This window comes from Pristis pectinata, chromosome 9 (genome assembly GCF_009764475.1).
Source record: "Pristis pectinata isolate sPriPec2 chromosome 9, sPriPec2.1.pri, whole genome shotgun sequence".
Taxonomy (NCBI): domain Eukaryota; kingdom Metazoa; phylum Chordata; class Chondrichthyes; order Rhinopristiformes; family Pristidae; genus Pristis; species Pristis pectinata.
The window spans coordinates 86614652-86631998 of NC_067413.1; the positions used below are offsets into that span (position 1 = coordinate 86614652).

The following is a 17347-nucleotide window of genomic DNA, read 5'->3' on the forward strand; positions in this document are numbered from 1 at the left end:
AAATGGGGCAGGAGGTACCTGACAGGATATGTGTGTGGATGGGTTGTGAGGTGGCATATTCTGTCTGCCACTCATTTGGGCTCCCTATGCGTAGCCTCAAGGTTCTCAGTAGAATCACAAATACTCCTCCACATGGGACAGAGGTTCCAGGAGTAAGTAGGGATGTTGCACTTACTGAAGCAAGCTTTGAACACATCTTTATACCTTTTTCTTTACCTGATAATCTCCTCCCATGACAGAGGTTGGAATACAGTGTCTATTTTGGGAGTGTGGTACTGGGCATTTGGGGGCAATAACAGTTATAGGGACCAGCAGTGGGCCAAATGATTTTTGTGACTATGGGGAGAAGCATCCTGTTAGGGACAAAAGATTAGTCAATTCAACAAACAGTGCCACACAAGCAGAGCATATTTTAAATGGAATGATACAAGATTAGCATGACCCTTGCACAAGGAAGATGTAAATTTGTAAAGCATTCCATAAAATAAAACAAGCAGGCCACCAAATGCAAGCCCAAAATTGCATCGTGAGTCAATAGCATCATTTGTGATACTTGGTCTTTCCTGTTGCTGAAATTTTCTGCCTTATACAAGACTACGGTGTGGTAAAAATGATATTGAGATGGAGACCAGTAATATTAAGTTAGGTGAAGAGTTTCAGTATCCACACCGTGTAACTGGGAATGAATGTGGAGAGTGTTCCTACAGAAGGAAAAGACTTGACTCTTTGGGTAGGTGTTCACAAACCATTATTAATGGATCAATCCCTTTGTACAAGAGGCCTCTGAAGACACAATGGGAGTTCTGAATGAGAAGCCGGTGATAGGCATCCTATTTTTATGCAGCACGGCGGAGGTACCAATAATGCTGTACCTTCCAATTTCATGGAAGTTGGATCAACAACCTCAAGAATATTCAAAAATGTCAATTTATATTTGTTTTATGTTTCTTCTTTTGCCAATTTTTTTTTTGTTTTGAGCATAATTAGAGCCAGCGAGTAACTTTTTTTCTGTAATGCACTACAATGTTTTTTTTTAATTTTAAGTAAAAATACACTATCTATCTCGCCCATTTTTAATTTTAACCACTGAAGCTAATGGGCTAAGATATTCTTTTCAAAGGTTCTCATTAAGAATTTTTGCAATTTTGTGATAGTCTCCATGTCCAAATTTCTTTTAAAATTTGTTTATAAGTTGTGTTTCTCTCCCACCACAAGTGTACTCCTGCCCTCCTACCAAATCTTCATCTGACTGTGTGTCTTTGTGCAAATAAGTGGTTCGTGAAACGTGAGTGGTAATATCTCTTTGAAACATCTTATGGGACTTGACAGGGTTATCATCTCAAAATAAGATATCAGCCATTCAGGACTAAGAAGAATTTTCTTCACCCAGAATGTAGTGAATCTTTGGAATTTTCTACCTAAGATGGCTGTAGAACTCAGTCATTGAGAATGTTCAAAACAGTGATCAATAGATTTTTGGATATTAAAGGAGTCAAGGGATATGGGGTAAGTGCAGAAAAGTGGCATGAAGCCATAATTTTATTGAACGCTGGAACAGGGATGAGGTTCAAATAGCCTACTTCTGTTTCTTTGATATCTTTATTAGTCACTATTTTCTCTCTACATCTACATTTTGTCTTCAGTCAACGGTGGTTGTTGAAGAAGCCTTTGATCACTTTTCACCTTACGGCTTGCTGAACTGAACTTTAAGAACCATTCCTGGACTTGGAGTTTGGGAGTTTGCCACACACACACTACAAGTTTAGTTTTTGGGGTTAATGTTTAAGATTTAACATTTTTACATCTAACATTCTAACATTTTTACTTTTATTTTTCTTATTATCATAAGTAGTTATTAATAAAGTAGTTTTAAACACTTATACATGACTCGGAGTGTTTCTTTTGTTGCTGGTTCGTAACAAAATTGGGGGCTCGTCCGGGATCCAACCCCAGATTGACGAGTGTCGTCTGAGATCGATCCCAAGATTGATGAGGGTGTCTGAAGTCGAACTCAAGACTAGTACTAGAGGTCTGAGTTTGAACAAATTGGGGTCTTAGTTGACGACTGATTGTGGTCGGTCTGATAAAATTGTTTTGATTGGTTTGTGTGCGTGCAAACCAGCAGCAATGGATATTGATGCATTCTGGGAGTCACCAACCCTAGAGGGACTGAAGGTGGTGAGAAAGGATGATTTGGTAAAGATTGCCACAAAGCTAAACCTTAAAGCAGTAAAGCAGTCTATGAAAAAAGCAGTTATTCATAGAATGATAGTTGACTATTATTTGGAGAAGGAAGTGTTTGAGATGAGTGAGGTAGCCGAGTTTCCTGAGATTAAACCAGTGACTTCTCAACCAGTGGAGTTGGAGGAGGAAGAGTTAGAACAGTTTCCTGGGAGGATACCAGAGTTTTCAGAGGCCCAGGTGCCAATTAGCAAAGATAAAATTAGAACAAAGGAAACTAGAGTGAGAGGCTGAGTGGGAACAAACTCGGATGAAGTTAAATGCCCAGATGGAAATGAAAAGGATGGAGTTAGAAATGAAGCAGATAGAGGATAAGTTAGCAATGAAATGAAGGAGTTTTGTTCAAGCTAGAGCTAAAGAATTAGTCAAGGCCGATAGTCCTGTGCAGCCTGATGTTGTTCCCTGTGACAGCCCTAAACAGGAGGAAAATCATGATGACTTGTCTGAGACTTTTCTGTCTTCACTGGAGGATCAAAATCCTTGTATTGAGCCTGAATTTAAGGATTTGTCTCTGTCCGGAAAAGGATTTATGGTGGAACAGACTAAAGACCCTGAGAGTATTGAATTGAGAGAAAAGGCTCTCTCAAGTGATGAGATCGTAGAGAAACCGAATCAAAGTTCCCTTGTGGTTCCTTTGAAACCTATTCGTGTTTTTGGTGAACCCTTTCCAAAGGTGGTTGTGGATTGTGTTCGCCCATTGCCAGAGGTTTGGGATGAAGATCATTTGCTTTTGTTTGCAGTGAGACAGTTGGTGCAGGAAACCTTAGATTTTGAATTTGTGTCTGGACATCGAGAAAATGTAACTTTAAAATTGCCCGGAGAACAATGGGTTAATTTGCTGGACTCTGTTCAGAAATTTAAAAACCTGCAGAAAGCCTGTCAAATTGGAACATATTGTTTTGTGAAAAAAACAGGTATGGCCAATTCTGTTGACATTAAATTGTCTGAAAATTCGAAGGTTAAAGCTTATGGCAGTCTAAACATTGTATTAGTGAAACTCGTAAACAAAACTGAATTGAGAAACCTTGAAACAAAATTGAACCAGTTCCAGTTGCAACAAGGTCAACATGTGAGAGAATTAATTTTGTTTGAAAATGGATAAAATGGAAGTACGAACATGTGATATGTCACATAGTCACATGAAGGCAATCAGCCATGACTTTCCCGATGTTGAATGAGAAACATGTATCTTTACTAATCTGACATTCTGTAATTTTGTAGAATGACCTCTACTATTAACATATTACTAACTGTATGAGCGGTTAAATTTTTTTTTGAAAAAAATTCTTTTTAGGTGGGAGGTGTGTTACAATTGGTGAATGTCCCTTTAAGATAGAGCATGGTGTGTGTGTGTGTGTGTGTGTGTGTGTTGGCATGGTTACGACAACAGAAGATAAAGGACGTAATGACGTTTTTGAAGCAGTCAGTCGGAGTCAGTCAGATGCGAAGAGAGAGAGACCAGCCTACTAGTCTCTATCGATGGATGAAAAACAATAACTGTGTCTGTCACTACAATCCACGTATGGATTTTTGGAGTAATCTGGTGGAGTCCACTTTGTCGTTAACCTGTAGAGGGAAACAGGTATTTGTGTGGACAGTCACATCTCGGACGCCTTTCGGGGTGGCAGATGCTTCGGAACAAAGCGGTGGAGTTCACTTTGTTGTTGACCTGTAGAAGGAAACAGGTATTTATGTGGACGGCCACAATTTGAGTAGACACTGAGGTGTCGTGTGGGTTCCAGAGTGGAACATTTGGATTTTGTAATTACTCTCTATTTTCTCTCTACATCTACATTTTGTCTTCAGTCAACGGTGGTTGTTGAAGAAGCCTTTGATCACTTTTCACCTTACGGCTTGCTGAACTGAACTTTAAGAACCATTCCTGGACTTGGAGTTTGGGAGTTTGCCACACACACACTACGAGTTTAGTTTTTGGGGTTAATGTTTAAGATTTAACATTTTTACTTCTAACATTCTAACATTTTTACTTTTATTTTTCTTAATATCATAAGTAGTTATTAATAAAGTTTTAAACACTCATACATGACTCGGAGTGTTTCTTTTGTTGCTGGTTTGTAACAACATGTATATCGAAACACACAGTGAAACGCATCTTTTTCTGGGGGCAGCCTGCAAGTGTTGCCACGCTTCTGGCGCCAACATAGCATGCCCACAACTTCCTAACCTGTACATCGTTGGAATATGGGAGGAAACCGGAGCACCCGGAGGAAACCCACACAGACACGGGGAGAACGTACAAACTCCTTACAGAGAGTGGCTGGAATTGAACCCGGGTCGCTGGTGCTATAATAGTGTTACGCTAACCGCTACACTACCTTGCCTGCCTCCTATTATTACATCCTGATGAAATAGCAGTAGCTCATACTTATTTGTAACTGATTTACTACAATGGAAGGAAATCAGTCCACTTGATCTTTTTTTTAACATGACGTTAACAGTTTGAAGAGGAAAGCCTTGCATCTTTGAGGTAACTACACAGCATTTAAGGAGGCTGTTGTTTGTGGCTGGCTTCTCTTGCAGCTTTGAGGGAAATATTCATTATTGTCAAAAACTCTTGTAGGTCTGATTCCTTACATTATGTGAATTGGCTGTGAACCACATTGAAATGTCCAGATTCAATAGTCATTATATAAATGCAAGTTGTATTGTTTGTAATGAGGATGTGTTTCTGTCTTTTGAATTGCGGAATATAAAGAAATGCGAAGTTGCTGTAAGATCATATATAGGATCTGAATTTTCATCTAAAATAATTCTGTAATGTTACAGATCATGCATCAAAAATGTTAAACATCTCATTCTATCAAACAAGTAAATTGCTGTAGTAAGAGTTTTTCAACTGTAAGAATATGTACAATAATAACGTACTTCATGCAGGATATACTTCCAAGATTATGTTTTTCAGAGCTAAATATTCCCTGGACATGTTCTATTAAAAAACATAAAGGCCTTTTCATAATCTACATACTGCATGAAAAACTTTTGATTCGGTTACTGCCTTGTGACTCACTAGGCATTCATTATTCTTGATGTAATCTGCACAAGATATAATCTCTCTGAAAAAATACAAATTGGTTTCATCCCCAGTTACTGTGAAGCCTGTATGTTTCAGTCAATGAGGTCATGATTTGATTCACAGACTATTTATGCAATACATCCAAACGAGAAAGATAAGCCTAGAAATTGGATCAACCAGCAGCCATGTTTTAGGCACAAATCATGTAAATATCAATTTTACCTGGTATAGATCATGTTAACGATAATTTTCTGGTGAACTTACAAAATATGGTCAATGCCAATGCCTGACGCAGCATCAAATATGTACGAAAAGATGTCATATTGTTAGCACGTCAACTTTGAGCCCCTTCTGACTGAAATTCTGGGGTCATGACAATCACAAAGAAAACAAAGGAACACAATGTGCTGAAATTCCCAGTCAGACACAAAGTGTCTCCATTATGTTTGATATTTTGATCGCAATATCTGATAGACTTATATTCTAATTATCAAAAATATTTTTACAATCATTTTTCCTTACTCTTATCATTTGCATATCAACCAGCATAAGATCACTACAGTTTTGCAACACTATGACCACTTTGATTGCTTTGCACTAAAATGGACTGTTTTGTTCTAATTGTGTTTTTTCTTGTAAAAATTGTTTTTTTAATTTATGTTTTTCTTGTGAATGCTGCTTATATGAAGCTATGTGCCTGTGACGCTGCTGCAAGTTTTTCATTGTAGCTGTGCATACATGTTCTTGTGCATTTGACAATAAACTTGACTTTGACTTTGCACCATTTTTATTGCATGCACCTAGGTGCAGCATTGCATGCTGCAGCCTCTGCCTCACTATCTCACACACTGCAGGAGAAGCAAGCAACTCATGGCACAGAACTCCAGCAGGGCCATGGCTTGCATGGGAAGTGGATAGGGCACAGGCTGATCATCACATTGTTCCTTTCCATACATCCCATCCCCCCAGCACACCCTCCCTAACGTTTTCCTTCACCTCCACTACAGCATTTTATGCAACTGGCCTGCGGCTACCATGGATGCAGATCCTTTGATGGCTGACACACAACACAAGATGTGGCAATTGCGATGATTCTTCACAGCTCCCCTGGAACATGCAGAGGTGCCATTTTCACATATCTTTCCAACATTGTTTCAAAATCCTTTCAGCTAATTTCACAATTTTTTCTGTGACCCAAACTGGCAGTAGCACTAATTGCATTGAGAATTTCTGAGCATTAGTCTTCTAAAATATTGGAAATGTTAGTGACAATTACATTCAAATTTCATTTCAGAGATATGCTATAAGTAGAGGATAAAATAAGAACCAGTGGATAGATTAATAAAGTCAGATGTCGAGATAGAACTGATTAGAAATAGTGAAAGGCAATTATAAAGTTAAATTTAATGATATTGGTCAGGGTACAAAGTATCCATAAGAAAACTATTTCCATACATAAATAAGGTAAATTAAAATCCCAGTATATAATTATTCTGCAATGATGATATAACAAGGGGCCTCCTGGCTCTACAATTGTTAGTTTCAAGAGAAACAAAGGACTGCAGATGCTGGAATCTAGATGAAGTTAATTTCAATATCTGTCATTACTGTAATTTAAATAAAATCTTTTATTGTTACGGACTAGGTTACTATTGGTGAATGTCCCTTTAAGATAGGGCATAGTGTGTGTGTGTGTGTGTGTGTGTGTGTGTGTGGCGTGCTTACGTCAACAGAAGATAAAGGACGTTGTTGAAGAAGTCAGTCGGAATCAGTTAGAGGAGAGAGAGGGAGAAGAGAGAGAAACAGACACCAGCCTGCTAGTTTCTCTATCGATGGATGAGAAACAATAACTGTGTCTGTCACTACGATCCACGTATGGATTACTTGAAGTAATCGGGTGGAGTCCACTTTGTCGTTAACCTGTAGAAGGAAACAGGTATTTGTGTGGACGGCCATGATTCGGATGCTTTTCGGGGTAAGGAAGTCACTGCCGAGTAAACACTGAGGTGTCGTTTAGGTTCCATCGTGGAACAGTTGGATTTCGTAATTACTCTCTATTTTCTCTCTACATCTACATCTTATCTTCAGTCAATGGTGGTTGTTGAAGAAGTCTTTGCTCATGTTTCACCTTATGGCTTGCTGACTGGAACTTTAAGAACCATTCCTGGACTTGGAGTTTGGGAATTTGCCACACACACACACACACACACACACACACACACTACGAGTTTAGTTTTGGGGTTAATGTCTAAGGTTTAACATTTATACTTCTAACATCCTAACATTTTTACTTTTATTTTTCTTATTATCATAAGTAGCTATTAAGTACCAGGCACAATAGTGTAGCGGTTAGCGTAACGCTTTACAGTGCCAGCGACCCGCATTCAAATCCGGCCGCTGTCTGTAAGGAGTTTGTACGTTCTCCCCGTGTCCGCGTGGGTTTCCTCCGGGTGCTCTGGTTTCCTTCCACATTCCAAAGACGTACAGGTTAGGAAGTTGTGGGCATGCTATGTTGGCGCCGGAAATGTGGTGACACTTGCGGGCTGCCCCCAGAACACTCTACGCAAAAAGATGAATTTCACTGTGTGTTTTGATGTACATGTGACTAATAAAGAGATCTTATCTATCTTAATAAAGTAGTTTTTAACACTGAATCATGACTCAATGTGTTTCTTTTGTTGCTGGTTCGTAACATTATTAAGATCATATTATAGCAGAAAGTGAGCTTGAATCTGGCATTTAAGCATAGTAACAACTTGTTTTGCCATGTCATGTGACATTATTTAAAAGTCAATTCCAACCATCTGTACTCTTGCATTTTATGAGCAGCTATGAGCAAATATAAGTGCTCATCTATAACCTTGGACAATGGAATCAATTTAATGCAACTTCTAATAAAATAACATACCTTTTAAAAGCAATGAAGTCCCCAAACAAAATTTTCATTTTAAATATTTTTTTCAATCTTCATTGGCACCTACCCAATAGGTGATGTTGACCAACATCATGATGTGATTTATGGGGGTCAAATGACAATGCTTGAGTACAGAACAAGATTGACAATGCACTAGTTAGCCACAGCCAAGACCAATTCTGTTTTCACCCAACATTTACACATATATGTGCAAAGTTGAATGATAGCAAATAGAAGTAGGAACTATGGTCAATTTTTACCCTTCTTAGCATAATAGGGTAAGCTATTGTAGGCCATTTGCAGCATTACCACCAACTATTTTTTAAAGTACCAGGGAACAAACCAGGCCTTCCTGTACTGTATAGCTTGACAATATATCTTCCACTACATAATGCCTGCAAAGAAAGAGTCAGTTATCATCTTCAAGTACAAAGCAAATGATAATATCAATTGATGCAAGCATATGTGAGATAAATTAGAGCACTTTTTTAACTCTATTCCATGATGCTTTCCTACCATAAATACTTGGTCACGCCACAGTAGGCATCAGTAAATATTGGGGACGTCATTGCTTAGCTGTCAATTTTAATAGTAGAACTGGTAAGAAATACCAACAAAGCATTATAATAATGTGGAACTCACTATCATATGAAGTGGTTGGGTTGGATAACTTGATTGCATTTAAACAGAAGCTAGGTATAGAAAGAATATGTTGCTGGTGAGGACTGGTGGGATGAGATAAAGTTGCCATATTCTAGTGGTGCTAGTGTCTGCTGCACTAGTATCTAGTGGTGTGCCACAGGGGTCGGTGCTGGGGCCTTTGTTGTTTGTAATTTATATAAACAGTTTGGATGTGAATGTACAAGGCATGGTTAGTAAGTTTGCGGATGATACTAAAACAGGTGATGCTGTAGATAGTGTAGAGGTTATGAAAAATTACAGGGGGATCAGCTAGGTATGTGGATTGAGGATTGGCAAGTGGCTTTCAATCCAGATAAATGTGAGGTATCGCATTTTGGGAGATCAAACCAGGGCAGGACTTATACAGTGAATGGTAGGTCCCTGGGGAGTGTTATGGAACAAAAGGACCTAGGAGTGCAAGTGCATAGTTTGCTAAAAGCGGCATCACATCACAGGTAGATAAGGTAGTGAAGAAGGCATTTGGCACGCTGGCCTTCATTAGTCAGGGCATTTGAGTATAGGAGTTGGGAAGTTATGATATATAAGACGTTGGTGAGGCTGCATTTGGAGTATTATATACAGTTTTGGTCACCCTGTCATAGGAAAGATATTATTAAACTAGAAAGTGTGCAGAAAAGATTTACCAGGATGTTGCCTGAACTTGGGCACCTGAGTTAAGAGAGGTTGCATAGACTAGGACTTTATTCCCTGGAACGTAAGAGATTGAGGGGTGACCTGATAGCGGTATAGAAGATCATGAGGGGCAGAGACAAGGTGAAAGCACATAGTCTTTTTCCCAGGGCGGGGGTGCTAAAAACAGGAGGGCATGGATTTAAGATCAGAGGCATGAGATTTAAAGGGGACATCAGGGGCAGCTTCTTCACGCAAAGGGCATTGCATATTTGGAATGAGCTGCCAGAAACAGTGGTTGAGGTGGGCACATTAGCAACCTTTAAAAGCCATAGATGAGTACATGGATAGGAGTGGTTTAGAGGGCTATGGGCCAAATCCTAGCTTGCTGGGCAACACAGTCCACATGGACAATTTGGGCCAAAGGGCCTGTTTCTGTGCTGTATAACTCAATTCCAGGGGGGGAAGGGGAGGGGAGGGGAATCCCTGGTAGAATTGTGGGGACATTCCTGCTTATCCTTCCCACACAGAAAGTTGATGCTTCAAAAAAAAATATGATAACTTATCCTTGGTTTGTGGTTTCTGGTGTTGCTCAATAATCCTGGATGAAGTAGGTCAAATCTAATTAGTCATCACCACCTGTCAAAGGAGTCTGTTTCAAAATGTTAGGGTCCTAATTTACATATGGAAAGCATCTCATGACTGAGGGCAACTTCATAATGTGCTCAGTGAATTTCTTAGTGGAGCAATGTAAGCATAAATTAGATTTTGTCATTACTACACAACAACTACACAAGCAACAGAATATATTCAAATTTATGCTATTTTATTGCATTTGAATTGATAGTGTAATGCATAGTCATTGTTATTTATCATGAATTTACCAGTTTTGGATCATAAGCTTTTGTCATTGTTCCCACATATTTGACTTACTCCTGGGAGAAACAGCACGCTATTTGGTTAATTGATAAGTTGCAGGATGTCTTCATCTTCTATGTCTTCGTCTATTGTACCTGAGTTGATCCAAGAGTCTGCTGAAGTTATGTGTCACTTCCCAATTCTGTAGACAGAACTGGCAGCCACGTTGTCCTTGTAGCATGGGAGCACTGAACTGCTGCTGACATGAATTCAGTCAGCTGCTCAATTACTTCACTGCTGGAGAGATCTAGGTCCAGATCTAGAATGGTTCTCTGGTAACATTCACCAAGCATCTTGAAGGCAGTTGTGGCAGTTTCCTGCATTCTGAGTTGTGAAGAATCCTCTGAAAGCCATTACAAATTGCCTGCTCCATCATACCCTGTCAGTTGCAGCACAGCCTCAAATTGTCATTAAAGTCTGTATTGAGGTATTGATATTTCTCAAACATCATTATGAATTTTGAAATGGATGCATTCTAGATTCCATAACTTTAAGTCATAAGGAAAGAAAACGATTTCCTTCACTCGCTACACCTCCAGGCCCTCCTGGGCTTATTGAATCATTTGGTACCAATTCTTCACTACAAATGTCTATGTCCAACAAGAGATTACCTGTGACCTGTGGCCTGCAAAGGAGGAAGTGCAGCAGGTACTAACTTGGAAGGGCTTGGAGCAGAGGAGTGGTTGAATCAGCTTTGTTTGGTCTTCCTCTTTCTGAACATCTCCACACATGACGAGTGAGGAAGAAAAACCCCAGATCTTACCACAGCTTCTCATCATTATTATCCCCAAGGTGAAACCATCCTTCCTGTGCTGCATCTGCAGGGATGGATGGCATGAATCTTCCTTAAAATAGATCAATAAAACTTCATCCGTTGAACAAGTTTTCAGTCAACTAGACATTACAGACTTATGCAAATGTGAATAATTATTATTTACACAATGAGTACAAACTCTTGGGACCAGATCTTGTGATCACTCAGAACTACTGACATTTAGCCTTTGAATAGCAATAAGTTCTGGGATGCTAAGTCTGTCAGTTCACTGTGTCAATGGGATTCACATGGAGTTCAGTGACAACACTCAGTCTTGCTGACATTCCCCAGCATTATACCAATCAGGTTTTGCACCAGGTTTAGATTGCAGGGCTTTGGATTAAGAGGCAAACATTTATTTCACAATAAGTTATTTTGTAGTGTTTTTATTTGGTTTTAGTTAACTTTTTTGTTTCAAAATTTTAAAAATATGTTTGAAATATTCTTAGATTACCTACTTTAACTTACATAATTTTTATATATCATTGTATCTCAGAAACATTTAAAAACTATCAAAAATTCCTTATAGCTTTGACAGCCAGCAAACTTGGGGGCTTTGCCAGCTGTGAAAGCCTTCAAGCCAGTTTTGGAGGCAAGGCTTCCTCACTGCACTGCTGGAAGCCCTGCTGCCATGGAGTCCATGCTATGGGGCCAGGAGGGTTGGCCCTCCACATCCGCACCAGGTCAATGCAGGGAACCACTCATGGTGATTACAGACCAGGGTACCAAACCAATAAGACCTGACCAATTGATGTAACATTTAACACTTAGTTGTGTGGAAGCCACCAGGAAATAAATATAGCAACACATTTTTTGGCACACTATAGTCATGGCACAGCCTAGGCAAACAAATCCCACGATCTTGTGGATCCTTTAGCTCTGAACTTGGGCATGGTACAGGATTAGTACATGACAGACGTCTTTATAATCGTGCAATCTCGACAGGCCAGCACCAACATTATTTATGCTCATCCTGCAATTTCAAAACACAAAATCCTGCACACACTAGAAATCTTTGTGTCAATATGGTTGATTCTGAGCTCAGGGCATTTGTCAAACTCCTTCTCCATTGCCTGCCTGTATACTGTCCTGCTCTGTTTGTATATTGTCTAGCCCTATTGAGCAATCCTTTCTCTGCAAAATGAGCTTTTTCCAAATGTAATTATGGTGCTCTTGTGCAATAGATTTACAGTTAAGAGTATTATTGCAGATGCATATTTTCTTTCGTATCCCATCACTAAATTTAAATTGAATTTCATAATCAATAAAAATGAACTACTGTTTCGTAAAGTTGTGCCAATTTTACAGGCTTCCACTCTCCTACTGGAAGAATTGGAAGAATTGATGCATGTTAATTAAATTCAAATAACAAATGGTCTCTGCTGCCACCCACAGTCAATCTACTGTACTTGAGAAGCCACAAAGACATTTTAAAGATTGCTTGTAATATATATAGCACTGTATCATTTTCAAAATGCTTACTTTTTGGATTGTGGTAATTAATTTTACACAGGCAAATAATTGAGCAATTGTTGAACAAAAGTAGCAGATGAATTTGCTGCGTGATTATTTGTGAAAAGAATAAGAGCAGGAATAGGTCATTCAAACTCAAACGCCATCTATAAATTTGCCTATGACACCACTGTTGTTGGCAGAACCTCAGATGGCGATGAGGAGGAACAGAGGAGTGAGATGGATTGTCTGGTTGAGTGGTGTCGCAACAACAACCTTGTACTCAATGTCAGCAATACCAAGGAATTGATCGTGGACTTCAGGAAAGGGAAGTCGGAGAATACACACACCAGTCTTCATTGAGGGGTCAGTGATGGAAAGGGTGAGCAGCTTCAAATTCCTGGGTATCAACATCTCACAGGATCTATCTTGGGCCCAACAGATTGATGCAATCACGAAGAAGGCATGCCAGCAGCTCGACTTAATTTGGAGTTTGAGGAGATTTGGCATATCACAAAGACTTTTGCAAATTTCTACAGCTGTACGGTGGAGAGCATTCTGACCGGTTACATCACCACCTGGTATGGATGCTCTAATGTGCAGGATCAAAGGAGGCTGCAGAGGGTTGTAGACTCAGCCAGCTCCATCACGGGCACAACCCTCCCCATCATCGAGGCAGCAGGAAGGCAGCATCCATCATTAAGGACCCTCACCATCCAGGACATGCCCTTTTCTCATTACTACCATTGGGGAGGAGGTACAGGAGCCTGAAGACCCACACTCAATGATTCAGAAACAGCTTCTTCCCCTTATTCTTCTTTTGCACTATTTATTTATTTTTATAACTTATAGTAATTTTTATGTCTGTATTCTTACACTGTACTGCTGCCACAAAACAACTCATTTCATGACATACGTCAGTGATAATAAACCTGATTCTGATTCAGTCCCTGGAACCTGCTCAAGCATTCAACAAGATCACAGCTGATCTTGTATCTCAAACACCATTTTCCTGCTTCATCACCATATTCCCTGATCCTTTTAATATGCATAAATTTATTACAGGAAACATAAAAGAAAATGTTAGTAGAGAAGTATCATTCATTACAGTTGAGAGTGACATTGGTATTATCACTGCATATTCATCAATATGAGAGGTTTTGTTGCTACTGGCAGTAATTTAATACATATTCAGGAATTACATGACAGTTCTACATACCTTTAATTAACTTATTTGGAGTCAAGTTCAGGGAAAGGGTATATAATAAAATCTTCAGAAGGATCAACAATTGACGAGACACTCAATGAACTTCCCGTTTGTAATGCTGAAGTGCCTTACCTCAATGGACCATTGTTAATGCCTCATGGACAATCTTAACTCTGCCAACTAGAAAATCACTAGGTAGGCAGTTTGTCCTTGTGCTATGCCCACCAAGGTCCCATACCAATCCTGCAGGCTATGATTTAAACTTGCCTCTCAGACCAGGTGAGATGGACAGCTGCTGAAAAATGTGAAGAACAGGATCTAATGAATCCAGTTTTTAAATTTGGCCAAAAATAACACAGTCAGCATGTCTTTCCCAACAGCTTCATCTACCCAAAGATAAAAAATTTTACACAGCTTTAAAGTTTACTTTTCACGTTGGGCAGGTTTCTCTGTACCGCACAGGGAATGTTTATGGGGACTAGAAGGGCTGAATGACTCACTGTTATTTTTATGTTTATGCCTTCCCTTCCTAAGGCTTTACCCTCCCTGATCAACTTATATTAGTACTTTGGTAGTGTTCTTCCTTCCTGGAAGCACCATTCTGCTGTACAGGTTTTTGCACTTCCATGCACTGGACATTGAACATTGCCTTGCAGACAAAGCCCAGGAGCTGAACTTACCTGTGCCTCAGCACCACAAGACAAGCCACCCACCTCAGCTCAGGGACAGGTGGTCGTTCAAGGCCAGAGTTAGTAATTTATGAAGAACACCTGCAAGAATACATTTCCTGAATTTCATTAATGTTCAGACCTAGCACTTGGGCAAGAGTCAAACAGGCAACCAGCAGTCCATCACATTGCTTATTTGGTTCTTCTTTCCATTGATGAACAAAATTCAATTTTCAAACCTTAAAACCAGTCCCCAACACTAATTTTCCACCCAAAAAATTAGTATTATATTTAACGATTCTTTGCCTTCAGTCAATTATATTATTAAGCTTGGAAATCCCACCTTCCTAAAAAAAGTCTGTTTTGTTTTAATTCCTTAAGTGAAAGATTTGCTAGCTTTGAACATTTCTAACTGGAATTACAGAGAACTGCAATGATTCCTATATTCTCTTGGAGTGCAAAAATGCCCTCCCACTCCGCCACCCGTCGATCTAACCTTAAGGAAATGTGACCTTAATCAACAATATTTTGCATTTCTTTTGAAAGATTGTTGCTGCATCATTACTGATTTATATCCTTAGTGCTTAATCTTTGCTTCCTAACCACATGAATCCTATAATGCACCTCTCTTTGCTCCCATTGATCTGACATCCAAAGCCATCCTCTCATCACTTTTATGCTCTCAACTCAGTATTTCACTACAAGGCCATGCTGTTCCGAGCTCAATATTTCAGGCCTTGGCAAATCCGAATTACAAACTGGCAGATTTTATACATTTCTTCCCTTCATAACACAGTGCTGGACAGCTACCTCACAGCTCCAGTGACCCTGTTTCCATCCTGATCTCTGGTGCTGCCTGTGTGGAGTTTGCACATTCTCCATGTGACTGAGTGGGTTTATCTGGGTGCTTTGGTTTCATCCCACATTCCAAAAATGTGTGGATTGGTGGGTTAAGTGGGCACTGTAAATTGCCCCCAGTATGTAGATGAATAGTAGAATCTGGAGAAGAGCTGATGGAAATGTAGGGGAATAAAATGGGATTCGTGTAGGATTACTGCAAAAATGGGTGCTTGTTGGTTGGGGCAGACTCAGTGGGCTGAGAGCCTTTTCTGTGCTTTATCATTCCAAGGCTCTAATTCTGCATTAGATTATTATATAATTGGTAAACTACAGCTCCATCAAGGATAATTTATTTGAGTTTTTTGTTATCAGCATCCTTATCAATGAAAATTAACAGCAGAGAAATAGATTAATTGGTTCAAGAGTTATTTTGATACCATTTATCTGCGACAGAAACCTCCTCCCACCCTTCTTCTCACCCAATCATCAAATCTTATGTTCCTTTTTCCATATGCATTTATTTTTCTTTTGGTGAAATGCTTACTTTAACTTTTTCCAAACTTAAATTTCTTTCTTTCACATGCAATTCTTTTACCTTGTTACCTTGTCATTACCTTATCATTACTTTCAATTGCTGTGACACCAAGTTAAATTTTAATTATGTTTGTCTTTGATTTGGTGGTATTCTGTACTAGTCAATGACCTGCTTCTACAGAAACACAAATTCAAAAGGAAAGTCTATACACTGGTTGTTTATTTTCTAGAACTTTAACCGTAACATTAAGCTCCACAGTGCTATTTATAGGGCACTACAGGAGTTGAATTGGTCCCAATATGGCTTACGCTGTGTATGCACATGTTTTCATCATGAGTTATACTTGTATCATTTTGGCAAAGGCGTTAGTGGGGCTAAAACTGATTTGAAGTCAGCACATCCATTTTGGAGCTCAATACTTCAGTTAGTCATTTCTCAACCCGACACACCATTTAGCAACAAAATACCCATCCTACCAGCATTATTTAGAGGGATCTTCAACTACTTTAACATGATTTGTTGACTGATTTTTATTAGCTGCTGATACGAGTGTTTAATTATGGATTACTTCTAGAGTTCCTTGAAGTTGCTAAAGTCTATACAGAGTAGTGTGGCAGATGCTGAAGGACTTTGATCAGACTTCAAGGCTTCACAAACCAAATACTCTTGAGACATGGCGGCATTAGTAGGCATTTTCTTTGGGAGAATGAGCAAAGGGATACAGGATGAGGACAAGCTGCTGGTAAAAGGAGCTGGAGGGGTAGATGGGCTCTCAGCAGCAGGCCATATCCACTTGCAGTGTTTAAATAGCAATTGCCCTGCCCAAATCATAACATTGTTGAGATGTGTGCACTTCAATATGGAAGATAGGATTCTGGCAGCTGACAGGAAAATACCAGATTTTTAACAGACGTCAAGACACCTTCATTCTGCAGAACACCTCTGTCCACCTGCTTTGCAACTACCATGAAAAGCCAATAGCAATCAGCATGAGTCTTGTGTGGAATTGCATGTAAACAATGAAAACCATGTTGCTGCATGCTTTGTAATAATGGATTCAAGTAGCCTGCTGAAATGCCGATTTCATTGTCTGGACCAATCTGGAGGTGCCCTGGAGTAATTAGCATCAAGGTTTAAGGTGGATTGCTTTGTGCTGGACACCATCACCATCATGATAGCACAGATCTTGCAGGAGCAGGAAGAAGAAGGGAGGGAGTAGGCTGGTCAGTCTTTCTCCCAGAAAGTGTGGGAACAACTCATCCAAATACAATGCCAGTAACTCCAACCTGAATTCCCCATTCACTTTTCCTGTCCTCTGTTGTTGACCAACACCTTGGCCTTTCTTGCAAAAGGGTTGGAGTTCAGAAATAGGGAAGTATTTTCACAATTGTTCAAGGTAATGGTGGGGCCACA

At 39.5% G+C, this 17347-nt stretch overlaps 1 protein-coding gene across 1 annotated transcript in view; it reads right to left on the reverse strand.

Annotated features, from left to right (window-relative positions):
• The window catches only part of LOC127574025 (polyamine-modulated factor 1-binding protein 1-like), a 33679-nt gene extending 33483 nt beyond the window's left edge, over positions 1 to 196 (reverse strand). Inside the window, exon 1 of the mRNA XM_052022618.1 lies at positions 176 to 196. Coding sequence (XP_051878578.1) covers positions 176 to 196 — 21 coding nt within the window. The remainder of the gene's footprint in view (positions 1 to 175) is intronic.
• Between the last annotated feature and the right edge of the window lie 17151 nt (positions 197 to 17347).